Here is a 20217-nt window from a genome sequence, read left to right on the forward strand (position 1 = left end):
TTTAAGAAGCTTCCACAACTGCGCAAAATGTAAGTCTTTCCGTGTTATTTCTCTGTCTGGGTCAAGTGTCATTATAACGGGAATTGTTTAAGACCATAGTCGGACTATTATAAAATATCATGGCTGCTTGTCGTGTCCCCACAGTAACCTTAGCAACAATAAGATCACAGATATTGAGGAGGGCACGTTTGAGGGGGCCAGTGGCGTGAACGAGCTCATATTGACCAGCAACCGCTTGGAGAGCGTCCACCACAGCATGCTGAAAGGTCTCGGCGGTCTCCGCACACTGTGAGTATTACGCAAGCTCGCACATGTGTGTACATGCGTATATTGACTTATTAGCTCAATTGCACAAATATGAATCATTTTTGTACTGATCACACTGATTAATACATGTGCAGTCAAGGCCTGATTTGCAGCTTCTGGCTGGTTTAAATGCTTGTGTGTGTTTGTCATGTGTAGGATGTTGAGGAGTAACAAGATAAGCTGTGTCAATAACGGTAGTTTTACTGGTCTGAGCTCTGTGAGGCTGCTCTCCCTCTATGATAACCTGATCACCTCCATGTCCCCGGGAGCCTTTGACACTCTCCACTCCCTCTCCACACTGTGAGTATCAACAACAAAAAAAAAACACTCACTTTTACAAAAGTATAGCCACAAGACGGCATCAACGTGTGTGTTAGCATGATTTTAGTGTGATAAAATCGCTTGCCTTTTCTGTGTAAATTTATAGAGGATTTTACAACGTCGTTGCCATGACGACATAACACTGTACTCCCAGTAAATGACAATGTAAACAACTTTACAGCTCAAATATTACACAAGAAGAATATTTAACAGAATAATTAATGCAAGTGCTTTTATAAAATTACAAGCTTCACATTTTTGGTTTTAAACCTTCCAAAAATTGACCCCATTGACTTACACTGAACAGTAAGTGCCCCACTGTAAGTTCGATTTTTGCTTTTTTTAAATTAAAGAGGGATGAGTTAAAATAACTTTTGGGGTCCATCGACATCAGGGGAGAGTGGGGTAAAATGAGCCAATCTTTACCTTTGTTGGCTCCTATTTAACGAGAAATTAGACGGATTTGAAGATGTCTGCTATCACTTGGTATTATAAAAGTTAATATGTGACAGAAAGCCACAAATATATATGGCCTTGTAAAAAATGTGATTGGCTCAACTTGCCCCAGGTTACCAATAGGTTGCTCCTGGTCAGTGGGTAAGATGAGAAAATAAAAAATACTTGACCAGTAAAAAATAAACACAAAATAAAACGAACACTTTTTTTGTAAAATAAAAAATAAATAAAAATACCAAATACCTCTTTTCATATATGCTACCAAAACATAACAGAAGCAAAGGTTTAACTAAAAATAAAAACATCACTTCGTAAATTTCCCTCTTATGGTGCGTTCACATACAATGCGAATCAAGCGTTTTGCGCGGCGCGATTACATACAAAGTCAATGCAAAGACGTGAATAGATGTAAAATCCCGGTGGGCGGCGCAAATGAAGCGAATGGCACGAAGCGAAAACGCGAAATCGCTTCATTGACATTTTTCAACTCGAGCGAAATATCGGCATGACGCATTGCCGTGAAAGCGTATCAGCATTGAGATTGTCCGAATGTCACTGACGTAGTAGCAGAAGAAATTGGGAAAAATGGACGAGAAAATAGTTGTTGCGGTGTGTGGGCACCCGGAATTGTAAGACACAATGTCAACGAATCTGGGATCTCCACAACAGATACAGATTGGCAATCATTGTGATATCGGCCATGGATAATGGTGGAAAGATAAGTTGTCGTAGAAGCTCCGCCTCCTTTCCTTTTCCGGAAGAGAAGGGGGTAATACTTGTGGGTTCGCGTTGCTCGGGCTAACGCGAGTTTAAACACCAATGCATCCAGCGGTCAAACTCGCGCGAGCAATGCAAGGCAAAATGTTTTATTATTTTACCATTATGGTGCGTTCGCATACAACGCGAATCGAGCATTTTGCGCGGCGCAATTACATACAAAGCCAATGCAAAGACGCGAATTCGAGGCGGGCGGCGCATATGAAGCGAAAGCGTGAAATCGCTTCATTCGTGCGAGGTGAAATTGTGTGCTATTTTGATCTCAATACTGTGTGCGGCGGCTTTGTTCGAAAAATGCGCTCTTGTTGCATAATGTTTTGTTGTCTTTTCAAACTAGGAAATAAATGCATTTTGACAGGAAAAGAAGTATAAAGAGTAAAAATGTCAGCACTTTCAAACTATGCGATTAATCGCAATTAATTCATAAATGATGCGATTAATTGCCGTTACAATTGTAATCGGCCGACAGCACTTACAATAACTATATATAACAAAGTCCAATATCACGAGGAGCTTTGATCCTTTTGAATCTGAAGAGATCGTAACAAAGTGTTGTGCTTGTTTATAAGCTTCCAGGATGATTTTCTGAATGATGTTTTCCTTCTATCCCACAGGAACTTGCTGGCCAATCCTTTCAACTGCAATTGTCATCTGGCCTGGCTGGGAGAATGGCTACGGAAGAAACGAATCGTCACAGGCAATCCCCGCTGTCAGAGCCCATACTTCCTCAAAGAAATCCCAATTCAAGATGTAGCCGTTCAAGACTTTGCCTGTGAAGACGGTATGGCCATGAGCGAGTGTGGGTGTTTTGGATGTTAAGTGTGTGTGTGTGTGTGTGTGTGTGTGTGTGTGTGTGTGTGTGTTTCTAACTCTTATCAGGTCCATGATAAGATCTGTTGGGGTAACTTAAGCATAGCTCCAGAGCAGTTATCTCTATTTTACACAAACTCAGGCAAGCTTACAATAACAATCACCCTGGCTTATCTTCACCTTGAGAAGCTCATTGCAAAATGTATTTTCTTCAAATGAGAACATTAACATTTTTATGAATTGTGTGTGCGTGTGTGTGCGTGTGTGTGTCTGTGCGTGTGCATGTGTGTGCGTGTGTGTGTGCGTGTGCGCGTGTGTGTCTGTGCGTGTGTGTGCGTGCGCGTGTGTGCGTGTATGTGCGTGTGTGTGCGCGTGCGTGTGTGTGTGTGTGTGTGCGTGTGTGTGTGCGTGCGTGTGCAGGTAATGATGAGAATAGCTGTTCACCTCTGGCTCGCTGTCCTGCCGAGTGTTCGTGTTTGGATACAGTGGTTCGCTGTAGTAATAAAGGACTGAAGGTTTTACCCAAAGGCATTCCTAAAGACGTTACAGAACTGTAAGTGTACATACACACTTTTTTGTACTCCACAATCAACAAATCTCCTAGTAATTCCATAATAAATGGCCATTTTCGAAATAACTCTTATCTGGTACAGGCACACCTTTTTTCTAAAAGCAGCGGCCTCCAACAACACATATTTTACGTCTGAAGCAATGCAGACTGCTGCTATATGAGCCTTTGAAGTTTCTCCTATTACACTGTTGCTAATGTGCTATTTCCTCTGTTTGAGTAATAACGTGTTTGTCTGTTTTCGATAGCTATCTCGACGGCAACCAGTTCACGCAAGTCCCTCTGGAACTATCCAATTATAAACACCTCACTCTCATGTAAGTACAACCCTCGGTGGAGATAACCAATCACAAGTGACTTCACAGTCATCTGGGCCCTGCCCCTTTAAAACCGTCCAATCATAAAAGCTTGTGCTCCTTTAAAGGGACAGAGTTACCCAGTACATATGGTGTTCGGTCTATTTTCCCATCCAGCCGAAGCCAGAAAATTCAAATGTTTGTAGATTTGTTTTGAGAAGGTTTTTTTTGCCCTCATTTCCTAGACTTCCCTGTGAGAGCAACCCATAATAGTCTGTTTCTACCAAACAGTGCCACTGAATTTGAAACTAATGAACTACAATCATTATATATACACACACACAAATGTACAAAGTCATCCATTACCGTTGGCAACAAATTCTATCAACTTAATTGGGACTGAAATTGGGCCCCAGTTGGGTTGGACTCAACTGTATATAGGCCTACATCTAATCATCGCATTAAGCCCCGCCTTAAAAGCATTTCTGACCAATCATGTCTTAGCAACTGTTGCCCTGACGCCATTACTCTGACACACGTTTGCTATTTTCCAATGACAGCCTATTGGAGTAAAGTGTATTTGAGTAGTTTAAAGGGGATTTAATCAAAAATACATTGCCGGGCCATTTGTAATAGTGGCACAAGTTACTCAGAGCATCAAAATGAGTGTTATTATGGGATGTTATAAACAGCTCTGTTCACTTACGCTAATGTTAAATTAAGTTTTTCTCTTTTCAAGTGACTGATATTCGTTCGCCTTGATTGTGATTCACAGTTACTGAGTAATTTAACAATTTCTGTTACACAAAACTTCAGATAAATATGCATTACAATGTCACTCTTCATGCCAGCCCATGGGAAAATATGATCCATTCTGTTTGTGAGAATATTTGGCCAAAAACGCGTCGTTCACAGCAGCCTCCCATTCATTCCTATGGGGAGTTCTGCAGAGCTCGTCAGAGCGAGCGACCGTAACCAAGGGGGCGGAGCTTAGAGATGGGGCAATAGAAAAACTTCTTAGTGTTGGTTTAGTTACTGCGTTTTACCTTTGTAGAGCAGTCCTTGGTGAGGTCATAAGCAAAAAAAAAATGAATTTGGTCAGTTTATGAAGAATAATAAGAAATGCTAAAGGCTGTAGGGGCCTGGGTAGCTCAGCCAGTAAAGATGCTGACTACCACACCTGGAGTCGCAAGTTTGAATTCAGTCAAGCTTCCTAAGCAACCAAATTGGCCCGGTTGCTAGGGAGGGTAGAGTCACATGGGGTAACCTCCTCGTGCTCGCTATAATGTGGTTCTAATGTGGAGTTGTGTGTGGATGCCGCGGAGAATAGCGTGATGCCTCCACACGCACTAAGTCTCCGCGGTAACGCGCTCAACAAGTCACGTGATAAGATGCGTGGAGTGACGGTCTCAGACGCGGGGGCAACTCAGATTGAGGCGAGTCACTACACTACCACGAGGACTTGGAGCGCATTGGGAAATGTGTGTTAAAGGCACAAAAGCGTTCATTTGAGTAATGAAATGCATCAAGACTGTTAAAGGCTTCTGTGTGTTGCATTATGACGTTGAGGTTAACACATAACTGTACATGTGTGTGCTGTTTGCAGTTTTTAAAGGTCGCCGCATTGATAGTTTCGGCTGTGTGACTGTGTTTAACATGGAATTGGTTTTACCTCAGTGTCTTACGTCATGCGTTCAGCTTTGTAATGTAATTCTGTTATTAAGTTTGGACAAGTTTGAATTAAATCTTGCTTTCTTGAGTCATTTCATCTTTTAAAGATCTTCATTTCTTTGTAACTTTAGTTCCTGTGAAGCAGCACTCAACACAATTCAGTTTGTTTCCAGTGAAATAATTGTAACTCAGTGAAACCTTGCTTATGGATTTTGCAGCTCATTAATTAAATTAATTTTAAATGTGTAGAGTGTTAAAGGTGCTGTAAGCGATGTTCTGAAGCTGATGAATTAGCCACGCCCCCCTCATTCCAAAACCCCACCCTCCAAAATCATTTTGAGACCAAAACTGAGCAAAAGAGCAGCATTGTTTGTTCTTCTGACTGTCAAATTCAACAGTGGCACAAAGGCGCCCTCAACTGACAACATTATGAATTACAGCCTCAATGATCCACTTCAAATGTAACACTATGAGAAGGAGCATAATGATTGACAGCTGAAAAGCTCACCATTTGACACAGTCTACAGATGTCACAGACACACTTATTTAATATCTTTAAGGGAGTAGGAAAATTTTTTGCATAATTGTCCATGAAAAAAATCACTTCCAGCACCTTTGTTACTGTCATGTACCCTAAATGTTGGCTTTAAGTGTTTGATTTTACAGCGGCTCGTAACACTCAGTCTTTGTTTGTCTGTGTGTTTATGTGTGTTTTCTTGCAGTGATTTGAGTAATAACCAGATCAGCACATTATCCAACCACAGCTTCAGTAACATGTCCGAGCTGCTCACCCTGTGAGTGTCACCATGATCTATGCCTTCGGTTTTGGTGTCTGTGTGTTATTGTACAAACACTAGTGTGTGTGTGTGTGTGTGTGTGTGTGTGTGTGTGTGTGTGTGTTGCTGTGCATGATGCTGAGAGTGTGCGAATGTCATGAAGAGTGTCCTTATAGTCCTCCGGAAAAAGTATATTCATCATTTACCCGTGCTCGTGTCATTTGGAAACCTGTATGAATGTCTTCTGTGAAACGCTTAAGGAGAAATGCTGAAGAATGTCCTGGCTACTCTTTCCTATACATTGACAGTAAATGGGAATCCGCTGTTGATCTCCAAAATGACAAAAAGCCCCATAAAGTATCAGAAATGTGGTCCATGTGACTTGTGTGCTATATTCCATGTCTTCTGAAGTCACGCGGTTACTTTGAAAGGTGAAAAGACTGAAACTTGTTGTCCGCATCCCTCCGTATACGCCACCTTTAAACGCAGTTGAGTTTCACACGACCAGTTGTGACGGATCAAGTTTAAATATGCAGAAGATTTTATTCTGTTCATCACACAAAGCAATTGCGTTAAAAGACTTTGGGCAACTTTTATGACACTTTATGTTGCTTTCTTTGGAGCTCAACATCCCCATTCAGATTCATTACACGTGTATGTTTACATTATATGGTACAGTCTTCAATATTTCTTCTCGAGCGTGTCAAGGAAGAAATAAAAACACGAGGGTGAGTATATAATGACAGAAATATTCATGCATTCAGTGTGTATTATTCTGAATGCATGTTTTAGCAAATATGTTAATATCTTTTGTTTTTCCACAGAATTTTAAGCTACAACAGACTGAGGTGTATTCCTGTAAAAGCTTTTGACGGCCTCAAATCTCTGCGCTTGTTGTGAGTACCTCATTGTGTGAGTGTGTGTGAGTGTGTGTGTGTGTGTGTGTGTGTGTGTGTGCGCTATTAGACTTTGATTTATGTGTTTTGGAGTCTCTTGAATTGATTAATTTCTCTCTCTTCTCTCTGCAGGTCTCTCCATGGTAATGATATTGCTGTGATCCCAGATGGAGCTTTCAAAGATCTGTCCTCCCTCTCTCACCTGTAAGTACCTCAAAATGAAGACACACACACACACACACACACACACACACACACTCACACACACACACTCATAAGTGCACCAAATAGGTTTTGACAGCTGGATGTACTTGGGTTCTTTTTTTACTCTCACTCAAACACACACACACACACACACACACACACACACACACACACACACACAGCAGCCACTGACTGGTTCTTGGTCTCCTACAATTACCCTTTTTCCATAATTACCTTGGATCAGTTTTAAAATTGTAATTATGACTGACAGCCGTGTAGAACCAACAAAATGAAGAAAAACACACTCGCACACACATACACACAACACATGCACACGCACTCGCACATACATGCACATACACACGCATGCGCACACACGCACGCACGCACACATACACACACACACGCACGCACACACACACTTGCACACACACAACACGCACGCATGAACATACACACAACACACAAAACACACACACAGATACACATTCACACGCACATACACACACTTGCACACACACAACACGCACGCATGAACATACACACAACACACACGCATGAACATACACACAACACACAAAACACACACACAGATACACATTCACCCGCACATACACACGCACACACGCACGCACTCACACACACATACACATGCATGCGTGCGCACACACGCACGCGCACATACACACGCACACACGCATGAACATACACACAACACACACGCATGAACATACACACAACACACAAAACACACACACAGATACACATTCACCCGCACATACACACGCACACATGCACGCACTCACACACACATACACATGCATGCGTGCGCACACACGCACGCACACATACACACGCACGCACACATACACACGCACACACGCACGCACTCACACACACATACACATGCATGCGTGCGCACACACGCACGCACACATACACACGCACGCACACATACACACGCACACACATACACACAATACGCGCGCACGCACATACACACAACACACACACAGATACACATTCACACACACATGCACATACACACGCATGCGCACACACACACACACACACACACAACGCACGCACGCACTCACACACAAATACGCATGCACACACGCACATACACGCACACACACGCAGCCACATACACGCAAGCACACACATATGCATGCACACACACACACACACATGCACGCACATACACACATGCATACACACACGCATGCACGCACATACACACATACACACACACACACACACACACACACATACACATGCACGCACATACACATACATGCACATACACGCACGCACACACACATACACATGCACGCACATACGCACGCATGCACACACATACACACTCGCATGCACGCACACACATACACACACATTCGCATGCACGCACACACATTCACATGCACGCAAGCACATACCCACACACACGCACGCACATAAACAGTAATAAAAAATAAAATCAAACACATGCAATTACAAATATAATTAATCTGATGTGTAATACTATATGGCACAAACTCATACAGACGAGTGTGTCTAAGCGACTGCACAATGAGCAACACGTGTTCATTTCTACCATTTTCCAAGAACACTTAAATGTGCCAATAAATGATAACGGGTCTCATTTACTCTTAAACGTGTTCCTACGGCAGCGTTTCTGCTAAATTCATAAAGGGTGCATATGAACATAGTTTTTTACCTTCTTTCTAATGTGGATGAATCCAGATTATTCTAACTGAGAATGACTCAAATAAGGACATGCTAGCTGTTAATAATTAGCACAATAATGCCCAAACCATCTCCATAAAGAGTGTTTCACACGACACGCTCTAAAGATCTTTGAGGAAAGGCAAGTTTCATTTGCAAAACCTATAATATAGTTATAGACTACTACATATTACCAGAGAGAAGAGAAGAAGTATCAATCAGTTGTGCATAAACCTTCACAGGCTGCATTTGTGTGCTGAACCGATCCCAGATCGAATTTACAATATATAATGTCACTCAGTATTAAGTCAAATTAAGGATTAATGCTGAAGCGTCTTTTTATCAATCAAATAGTTTATTATGTGTCCAGGAGAGTTTAATATTCATGTTTTTGATATTTTAAAGACATTACAGATGACTATCTATAAAGCTGAATAAATAATTCTGATTCAAAGTAGTGACCAGTATCGTCCAATCACAGCCAACCATGTTAAAATAACATTTTGCATTATAAATGTTGAATCTATGTACTGATGATCATCGTCTCATGTGTGTCAAACATGTTGAGTGATCCAAACATCATCTGCAGCCTGAAACTAAACTTTTGATCTGAATTTAGGAGAGAACGCACTTAACTGCATAGAGAGCTATAGGATGCTCCCTTGCTCCCTATTTAGTGAATGCACTTAACTGCATAGAGAGCTATAGGATGCTCCCTCGCTCCCTATTTAGTGAATGACTTAACTGCATAGAGAGCTATAGGATGCTCCCTCGCTCCCTATTTAGTGAATGCACTTAACTGCATAGAGAGCTATAGGATGCTCCCTTGCTCCCTATTTATTGAATGCACTTAACTGCATAGAGAGCTATAGGATGCTCCCTTGCTCCCTATTTAGTGAATGCACTTAACTGCATAGAGAGCTATAGGATGCTCCCTTGCTCCCTATTTAGTGAATGCACTTAACTGCATAGAGAGCTATAGGATGCTCACTTGCTCCCTATTTAGTGAATGCACTTAACTGCATAGAGAGATATAGGATTCTCCCTTGCTCCCTATTTAGTGAATGCACTTAACTGCATAGAGAGCTATAGGATGCTCCCTCGCTCCCTATTTAGTGAATGACTTAACTGCATAGAGAGCTATAGGATGCTCCCTTGCTCCCTATTTAGTGAATGCACTTAACTGCATAGAGAGCTATAGGATGCTCCCTTGCTCCCTATTTAGTGAATGCACTTAACTGCTTAGAGAGCTATAGGATGCTCCCTTGCTCCCTATTTATTGAATGACTTAACTGCATAGAGAGCTATAGGATGCTCCCTTGCTCCCTATTTAGTGAATGACTTAACTGCATAGAGAGCTATAGGATACTCCCTTGCTCCCTATTTAGTGAATGCACTTAACTGCATAGAGAGATATAGGATGCTCCCTTGCTCCCTATTTAGTGAATGCACTTAACTGCATAGAGAGCTATAGGATGCTCCCTTGCTCCCTATTTAGTGAATGCACTTAACTGCATAGAGAGATATAGGATGCTCCCTCGCTCCCTATTTAGTGAATGACTTAACTGCATAGAGAGCTATAGGATGCTCCCTTGCTCCCTATTTAGTGAATGACTTAACTGCATAGAGAGCTATAGGATGCTCCCTTGCTCCCTATTTAGTGAATGCACTTAACTGCTTAGAGAGCTATAGGATGCTCCCTCGCTCCCTATTTAGTGAATGCACTTAACTGCATAGAGAGCTATAGGATGCTCCCTCGCTCCCTATTTATTGAATGACTTAACTGCATAGAGAGCTATAGGATGCTCACTTGCTCCCTATTTAGTGAATGACTTAACTGCATAGAGAGCTATAGGATGCTCCCTCGCTCCCTATTTAGTGAATGCACTTAACTGCATAGAGAGATATAGGATGCTCCCTCGCTCCTATTTAGTGAATGCACTTAACTGCTTAGAGAGCTATAGGATGCTCCTCGCTCCCTATTTAGTGAATGCACTTAACTGCATAGAGAGATATAGGATGCTCCTCAGCTCCCTATTTATTGAATGACTTAACTGCATAGAGAGCTATAGGATGCTCCTCGCTCCTATTTAGTGAATGCACTTAACTGCATAGAGAGCTATAGGATGCTCCTCGCTCCCTATTTAGTGAATGCACTTAACTGCATAGAGAGCTATAGGATGCTCACTTGCTCCCTATTTATTGAATGACTTAACTGCATAGAGAGCTATAGGATGCTCACTTGCTCCCTATTTAGTGAATGCACTTAACTGCATAGAGAGCTATAGGATGCTCCCTCGCTCCCTATTTAGTGAATGCACTTAACTGCATAGAGAGCTATAGGATGCTCCCTTGCTCCCTATTTAGTGAATGCACTTAACTGCATAGAGAGCTATAGGATGCTCACTTGCTCCCTATTTATTGAATGACTTAACTGCATAGAGAGCTATAGGATGCTCACTTGCTCCCTATTTAGTGAATGCACTTAACTGCATAGAGAGCTATAGGATGCTCCCTCGCTCCCTATTTAGTGAATGCACTTAACTGCATAGAGAGCTATAGGATGCTCACTTGCTCCCTATTTATTGAATGACTTAACTGCATAGAGAGCTATAGGATGCTCACTTGCTCCCTATTTAGTGAATGCACTTAACTGCATAGAGAGCAATCAACAAGTCACGTGATAAGATGCGCAGATTGACAGTCTCAGACGCGGAGGCAACTGAGATTCGTCCTCCTCCACCCGCATTGAGGCGAGTCACTACGCCACCACGAGGACTAAGAGCGCATTGGGAATTGGGCGTTCCAGATTGGGGAGAATTAAAAAATCAAATTTAAGCGAAACGCCCCACAGATGTGCTAATGTTGAAAAAGCTAACAGTTTTCAATCAAAACATATGAAGCGATTTCTTACCAGAGGCTTTTTTGTTGGCACTGTGCCCGTAGGAGCGCTTCACGGAAATTGACGTCATGCTGTTTTCGAGGAAATCAACCAATAAATACTTTAATAGCATATTAAGATGGGTTATGATAAAATACACATGGTTAGCGAACGAGACCCAGGTGTTTGGTTCGAATAGGTGCGTAATATGTCGTCTTGTATATGTGATTCCTGCAGGGCTCTGGGTGCAAACCCACTGTACTGTGATTGTCACATGCAGTGGCTCTCTGACTGGGTAAAGAGCGGCTACAAGGAGCCTGGGATTGCACGCTGCACTGGTCCAGGAGAGATGACTGACAAACTCCTGTTGACTACACCCTCTAAGAAATTCACCTGCGCAGGTACACACACCCACACTCATCCTATTTCTGAGAGCAATAACATTAGCTCTAACTCTAACACTAGTTAATGTGCTCAGATGTTAATATTGGAAGTAATATGATATGATTGGTACGTTTGTAGAGGTGCCGGGGCCTTGTGGTTTACCTGTGCCAGGTAAGGAAGCAAATCAGAGTCCAGTGTGAGCTCATAAACCCAGCCCTGTATTTACCCCTGACCTCTCCTCAGGTTTACAGTGACCTTTGACCTATGTTAGTTTGTAAGCCAAGTCTGAGGTGTCTTACCTGCTCAATCCTGTGTGTGTGTGTGTGTGTGTGTGTGTGTGTGTGTGTGTGTGTGTGTGTGTGTGTGTGTGTGTGTGTGTGCGTGTTACAGTGTTTGTGAGCCAGTAACTTTGTGCAAGTACATTTGTTTGTGTGTGTAACCATCTGTGTAACTTCTTTATCTCTTTCACTGTCGTACAGGTCCAGTGGACGTGAGCATTCTGGCAAAATGTAACCCTTGCCTATCCAACCCCTGCAAAAATGATGGAACCTGCAGTAACCATCCCGTAGACTTTTACAGATGCACCTGTCCATATGGTTTTAAGGTATCCCCATAAACACAAAACACATGTCATTATTTATATAGGGGTTTTGAATGTTAGAGATTTGAACAAACACCTAAATAGTATAGTTTGTCCTGCATCTTTTTTTTAATCCAATAGACTCACATTAGCCGCCTTTCCACTATCGGGCTAGTTCGGGCCAGGGCCATAAACTGGTTAGCTGGGGCCTATAGCCGCAAGGCTGCAAAATTGCTCTGCATTCCCACCATCGGGCCAAAAGCCCCGTAACGTTGCCCTAAAACTCCGCCTTCAAGACGCTGCCCTAGTGCAAACGTCACACACCCCACCCATTTCACAAAACAAACACGCATGTTATCTAGAATATCAAGATTATATTGTATGGAAACTTTAGCTAGCTAGCAAGATCATTTTAACGCTGTAAACTCACCGACTTTAACTGCCATGGTGTCCCGAGTGGTCTCTCCACTAACAGCAGGACGATGTCCCAGCACACCTTACCATGGAAAGTTCGTCCATTGTGCACCTTAACGGATTTGTTATGTGGCAGCCATTTTTATTGCTGAGATGCTGGTGCGTGACATCACAGAAATATGTCGGTACCCAGAGATGTACAAAGTTAGTGATACACCTGTAGCACAATTGGTACGGTTTATCAGTTGGGCTGCTAGGATAAGGTCAAACACCCCTGTTATGCTAACGGGAGTGTTGCCGTTTTGGTTGTTTAAACGTCATTTTCCAAGCTTCTGGCAATGGAATTCCTTCATGATCGGAGTTCGGAGAATTCAAGTAGGAATATTCCACATCCGACTAAAATGAAACGCAGAACGAGTGTCTCGCTAAACTCTGCCTTTGACTTTGACCGCGCCTCAGTCGACATTTGGCCTACTTTGGCCCAAGGGTAATCGGCGGGCCAAAGGCCATTGGCCCCGATTAAGCCCCGGAAGTGAGTATGGGAACGCAACTGGCCTTGGCAGGCACTAGCACGCCTTCATTTGCATGAGGGTCCTGAGCCATTTCTAAGAGACTTATTAGAGTGCTCTTTTGACTGGGGATGGACTCAACCACCCACAACACCTTTACATTATGGATGTGACTTTTGCATGGGCGAGCATCACTAGTAGTACAAACGTAGTATCTTCTACCTCTCTGGATAACAAAGAATCACTACACAAAATATTTAATTTAATCGTACTACTGGAAATGTGCTGAAATGTGTATGCATGCTCATGAATTTGAATAATATCTATATGCAAGTAAGGCCGTCAATTTCGAAATTCAAATAGTCATCGAAATTAAGATTTGCCATTTGCCAAGCATTGACGGTGACTTATATTGTGGGCTATTACAGACCGTGCACCAAAAAAGCAGAACACGGGTGTCTCGAGATGCATTTAAAGGTTGAATTTCCTTTTAAACTTACACAGCATCTGAATTAAAATGCAGTGTTACTGCACGAAACGCATTTGGATTGAACGGCCCCCCAGAGGTTGTACCTCCGATATTATGAAGCTGGAGTCTGTGGTAGTACAACAGCACCGTAATAGTCTTCTGTGCAACATTACATTAACATAGAACCATCTTTTGAAACGTTTCTTTTCTCGTTTTGGCCAGATATGCTCTTTGCAATAAACAAATCGCTAAAACACGGTGCTTCTGCTTATTGGGTTATTTTGAGGACGTAGGAGGAAATGTCGATTTTTACCCCTACCTGAAATAATGTCTTTGAAATATTTAACTTTAGTTGCCCAGCCCTGTTAACAGCACTATTGTGCGTGTTCATATAGGGTCAAGACTGCGAGGAACCCATCCATGCGTGCATCGGTAACCCCTGTCAGAATGGAGGCACCTGCCACCTGAAGGATGGAGAGCAGAACACTCACTGGTGAGACAGACCTTCATCATCCTCATCCTCAAAACCTCAAATCGTTGCTGATGTGAGACAGATAAAGAAATAATACTCTCTTCTTTCAGGGGTTCAGCTCTTGTTGAAAGCAGCAGAGTGGCTTTCATTTAGTACATTAAATGCTGGGATAAGTGTGTGTGGGTGTGCCCCTGCTGATACGGTAATGAATAAACTTCATGGGCAGAGTGTGTCTAATCTGTCTTAATGAGACTGAAGTGTCTGAAAGCGATCTGAGCTCACTCATGTACTTAATCGGCCAATCAAGAGCCTCTCTGTGGACATATACATCGAGAGAGATGCGAGTGTGATGAGCTCGGGTTCAGCTGCAGTCTTACACACTGATTACTGTTAATGAACCCTTTGTGTTGGTGAATGAAGGCGGTTTCATTTGAGCAGTTCTGCTTAACATGATAATAAGATACTGTAATTATAGCTAGATAGACACACACACATACACTGCATGGGGGGATTGAAGTTTGTAATTTGTTCAATGTTAAAATGGCTCATCTAATGCCGATGGAAGGACTGCTTGGAGTGTATTGGCGCTTCTGTCCCATATAATACCGAATCGTCCCGTATTTATGGTGACTAAAATCCTGTATTTTTTGGTCCCTTATTTCAGCATATCACACCCAAACTACTGAGAATGTTTCACAGGATATATATATATATATATATATATTAGACTCCCAAACATTCCTTATGCATATAGAAAAGATTAGAATAGAAGAACAGGGAGCCCTGCAACAGATGGCATTGCCCCCATAGAGCCCCCCATTGAACATCGGGTCAGTCTGAGATTACATAAAGAGACAGAAGCAATCGAGACAGACGAAATGGATCAACAATCGCCAACAACCATGAAAACTGTGTCCAGGTGTATCTAGGAGAATTGGGGCTGTTTTAAAGGCAAAGGTGGTCACAACGAATATTGATTAGCTTTTATTTATGTTTACTGGACTTTGTATGACATTAAGAGATTAATGAAAACTATTTATGGCATTATTTTTGAAGACATCCTCTCTATGCAAATTTTTTCCTAAAGTGCCTAAAACTTTTGCACATCGCTGTATATACACTATATGGACAAATATGGACAAAATGAGTGATATATATTTAAGCAATATCACACGAGCAAGTGTGGCAATATGACCCTACATCAGCTCTGCTGTGATTCGGCCGCAGGTAATCACAGTGCTGGTAAACAAGGATGGATGTGTGTGTGTGTGTGTGTGTGTGAGAGAGAGAGCGAGAGAGAGAGATATATGGAGCATGTGTGATCACCTGTTGCCACTCCCAAGCAGAGATGTTGTCAGCTTTTTGAAGATCAGCTTTTTCAGTGGAGAAATAGCATCCGAGCGGGGGTATTCCCTATTTTTCGGTAGCCGGTGCGCAAGAACACTATAAAACTGTAATGTCCCATTTTAAACTGTGTGTCCACTCCGATGTGGAAAGTCAGATGAGAGAAAAGCGCCTTCAGTTTGAGTAATGAATCAGTCTGTTGTGTCTCTCAGCTGTGATGAGCTGTAATGCTGAAGTTGTTCGTTTAAAGCCATTTAAAGCTATTTCCCAGCTTTAGTAGTGTAGTAGTAATACGAGTGATCACGTAGAGCTGATGAATGAAAACACTGACAGATGCTGACTCACTTCACATCACCTAGCTGGCTCATATTACACACTAAAATGATCTTTTGCCACCACCTGCTGGCTAACATATGTCATTTCAAAAATAAAGACAGTAACTCTAAACACATCTGCACTGCTCTTACACTTTAGTTTAGAACAGCAGGAACACAAGCGGAGTGACACACACACACACACACACACACACACACACACACACAGTGAAGTAGTGCTGATGATGTCACACCATCAGTGCTCATGGAACGTCTCTCGTCCAATCAGATTTGAGGACCGGAACTAACTGTTACTATTTTTAACACAGTAGTCATTTACTGTCTACAAATGGATGATGCCAGTTTTAAACAGAAAGCCTTTAAAAAAATGGAAAATTAAAAAAAAGGTTAATTATGGGAAGAAAATGCTTGACAGAAAAATATTGTCTTATACCGTCCATTGATTTGGACAAAAGAAGTGTTTATTAAAAGTGAAGATTGATATAAATTTGGTTGTTCCTGGTCGTCAGGGCTGGACTGGGAAGATTTTACATGTCAACTGGCCCAAAAGTTGATGAGCGGGGGAGGTGGGGTGGGGGTGGAAGGGTTGTTCACTGTCCTTTTCTGCATATCGCGGCACCGTTTTGTGGTCCGTTCTGCATAACGTGGAGGCTCATTTTAGCTTATCGCGGCCCATTCGGCACGTTTCGCGGCCGACCCACCGGTCCGCTCGGTTCTCACGATGTCCAGTCCGCCCCTGATCGCCCCCAAAGTGCGTCGGCCCACCGGGAAAATGCCCGGTATGCCAGATTACCAGTCCAGCCCTGCTGGTCATTGTATTAAGGCGGTTTTCATTTTAAGCGTTTTAGCGGCCGTTCACACCCGTCCGAGCTATCTTTCCGGCAGAACAAGAATGTTTCGTATTTAGAGCTGGAATAACCAGGATTTTGGCAACCTTAATCACTGTTGGTCACACATTTTGGGGTAGGACTTTGAACAAACCACTAAACTCGTCCTGCACTGTTTGTGCTATAGTCATGAATTAAATCCTCAATTTTGTGGCTTATTAAGGAGAGGTGTGCGAATACTTTTTGAGCAATCAGACTTACGATTTTTATCTGGCAGATGAAACACTTTTTTGCATTCTGGTCATTTTTGACCCGGGAGAGTTAGATAATAATTTTGAAATACCACATAGTTTATAGTATGGGAACATACTAAGAGAAGCAACTATTAATTATTAACTATTTAGTGAATGCACTTAACTCGCTCCCTAAATCAAAGGTACTGTCACCTGGTTTGTCCCACTACTCAAAAAAAGTGGGAACAAGACAATTGTGCATCAAGAAGCATTACGAAGATTGCGCATAGTGTTTGTCTGATTAAATGTAATGTGTGTGATACTAGGCTTATGTTGCTGCTATGTGTGTGTGTCGTCAGGTGTGTGTGTCTGGATGGATTTGATGGAGACGAATGTGAGATAAACATTGATGACTGTGAAGATAATGACTGTGAGAATAACTCTACCTGTGTTGATGGGATCAACAACTACACCTGCCTCTGCTCACCTGAATACACAGGTAACACACACGGAAACACACCCATGCACGCTAAATGCTCTGTGCTGTCTGTGCCCGTGTTTAACTGTCTGATGCTAACGTGCAAATGTGCTGCTTGAGCTAACCTGTCAAACGCATCCTCTGTATTTCTTTGTTTTTCTGCCTCTCTCGCTGCTTGTTTCTCATCTACTAGCTGCTAATAATAATGAGGTGGAGAAAGGTTAGTTTACTCTCTTTCAGTTCATTTGCTGCTTGCTGACAGTGTGTCTGTGCTTGCTTGATGATTTATCATAGACAAACACATTGATGATGACTTGCGTTGACGCTCTGTTGTCAATAGAGCAGCATCGTGCTCTTGTATTTCAGTGTACTGGTGTTTTATCAGAGGGGATTAATAACAGACTACCATGCATGCACAAACACTTCCCTAATAGTTTAACCTCCAGAGACCCCGCGTGTCTGCTGTGCATTTTCCATTTCCCTTTAATTTTTATATAGAGCCAATTGATGTCCACATATGTGGACAGCGGGACTAAGTAATACCAAGCTATAGAAAGTCTTGTTTTTATTATGTGTCCAGGAGAGTTTAATATTCATGTTTTTGATATTTTAAAGACATTACAGATGATTATCTATAAAGCTATTTAGTGAATGACTTAACTGCATAGAGAGCTATAGGATGCTCCCTCGCTCCCTATTTAGTGAATGACTTAACTGCATAGAGAGCTATAGGATGCTCCCTCGCTCCCTATTTAGTGAATGACTTAACTGCATAGAGAGCTATAGGATGCTCCCTCGCTCCCTATTTAGTGAATGACTTAACTGCATAGAGAGCTATAGGATGCTCCCTCGCTCCCTATTTAGTGAATGACTTAACTGCATAGAGAGCTATAGGATGCTCCTCGCTCCCTATTTAGTGAATGACTTAACTGCATAGAGAGCTATAGGATGCTCCTCGCTCCCTATTTAGTGAATGCACTTAACTGCATAGAGAGCTATAGGATGCTCCCTAGCTCCCTATTTAGTGAATGCACTTAACTGCATAGAGAGCTATAGGATGCTCCTCAGCTCCCTATTTAGTGAATGCACTTAACTGCATAGAGAGCTATAGGATGCTCCTCAGCTCCCTATTTAGTGAATGACTTAACTGCATAGAGAGCTATAGGATGCTCCTCGCTCCCTATTTAGTGAATGACTTAACTGCATAGAGAGCTATAGGATGCTCCCTCGCTCCCTATTTAGTGAATGACTTAACTGCATAGAGAGCTATAGGATGCTCCCTCGCTCCCTATTTAGTGAATGCACTTAACTGCATAGAGAGCTATAGGATGCTCCTAGCTCCCTATTTAGTGAATGACTTAACTGCATAGAGAGCTATAGGATGCTCCCTCGCTCCCTATTTAGTGAATGACTTAACTGCATAGAGAGCTATAGGATGCTCCCTAGCTCCCTATTTAGTGAATGACTTAACTGCATAGAGAGCTATAGGATGCTCCCTCAGCTCCCTATTTAGTGAATGACTTAACTGCATAGAGAGCTATAGGATGCTCCCTCGCTCCCTATTTAGTGAATGACTTAACTGCATAGAGAGCTATAGGATGCTCCTCGCTCCTATTTAGTGAATGACTTAACTGCATAGAGAGCTATAGGATGCTCCTCAGCTCCCTATTTAGTGAATGACTTAACTGCATAGAGAGCTATAGGATGCTCCCTCGCTCCCTATTTAGTGAATGACTTAACTGCATAGAGAGCTATAGGATGCTCCTCGCTCCCTATTTAGTGAATGACTTAACTGCATAGAGAGCTATAGGATGCTCCTCGCTCCCTATTTAGTGAATGACTTAACTGCATAGAGAGCTATAGGATGCTCCTCGCTCCCTATTTAGTGAATGACTTAACTGCATAGAGAGCTATAGGATGCTCCTCGCTCCCTATTTAGTGAATGCACTTAACTGCATAGAGAGCTATAGGATGCTCCTCGCTCCCTATTTAGTGAATGACTTAACTGCATAGAGAGCTATAGGATGCTCCCTCAGCTCCCTATTTAGTGAATGACTTAACTGCATAGAGAGCTATAGGATGCTCCTCGCTCCCTATTTAGTGAATGACTTAACTGCATAGAGAGCTATAGGATGCTCCTCAGCTCCCTATTTAGTGAATGCACTTAACTGCATAGAGAGCTATAGGATGCTCCTCAGCTCCCTATTTAGTGAATGACTTAACTGCATAGAGAGCTATAGGATGCTCCTCGCTCCCTATTTAGTGAATGACTTAACTGCATAGAGAGCTATAGGATGCTCCTCGCTCCCTATTTAGTGAATGACTTAACTGCATAGAGAGCTATAGGATGCTCCCTCGCTCCCTATTTAGTGAATGACTTAACTGCATAGAGAGCTATAGGATGCTCCTCGCTCCCTATTTAGTGAATGACTTAACTGCATAGAGAGCTATAGGATGCTCCCTCGCTCCCTATTTAGTGAAT

At 42.4% G+C, this 20217-nt stretch overlaps 1 protein-coding gene across 2 annotated transcripts in view; it reads left to right on the plus strand.

The window, feature by feature from the left end:
- slit2 (slit homolog 2 (Drosophila)) overlaps positions 1–20217 on the plus strand; it is a 129012-nt gene that overhangs the window by 92302 nt on the left and 16493 nt on the right. For both annotated transcript variants that reach the window (XM_052138118.1, XM_052138117.1), the window contains exons 16-28: positions 1–29; positions 145–288; positions 463–606; positions 2475–2641; positions 3091–3223; positions 3487–3555; positions 5928–5999; positions 6806–6877; positions 7010–7081; positions 11928–12091; positions 12554–12678; positions 14442–14539; positions 17617–17756. The exon at positions 1–29 is cut by the window's left edge and continues 46 nt beyond it. In XM_052138118.1, coding sequence (XP_051994078.1) covers positions 1–29; positions 145–288; positions 463–606; positions 2475–2641; positions 3091–3223; positions 3487–3555; positions 5928–5999; positions 6806–6877; positions 7010–7081; positions 11928–12091; positions 12554–12678; positions 14442–14539; positions 17617–17756 — 1429 coding nt within the window. The remainder of the gene's footprint in view (positions 30–144; positions 289–462; positions 607–2474; positions 2642–3090; positions 3224–3486; positions 3556–5927; positions 6000–6805; positions 6878–7009; positions 7082–11927; positions 12092–12553; positions 12679–14441; positions 14540–17616; positions 17757–20217) is intronic.

Source organism: Xyrauchen texanus, chromosome 11 (genome assembly GCF_025860055.1).
Source record: "Xyrauchen texanus isolate HMW12.3.18 chromosome 11, RBS_HiC_50CHRs, whole genome shotgun sequence".
Taxonomy (NCBI): Eukaryota; Metazoa; Chordata; class Actinopteri; order Cypriniformes; family Catostomidae; genus Xyrauchen; species Xyrauchen texanus.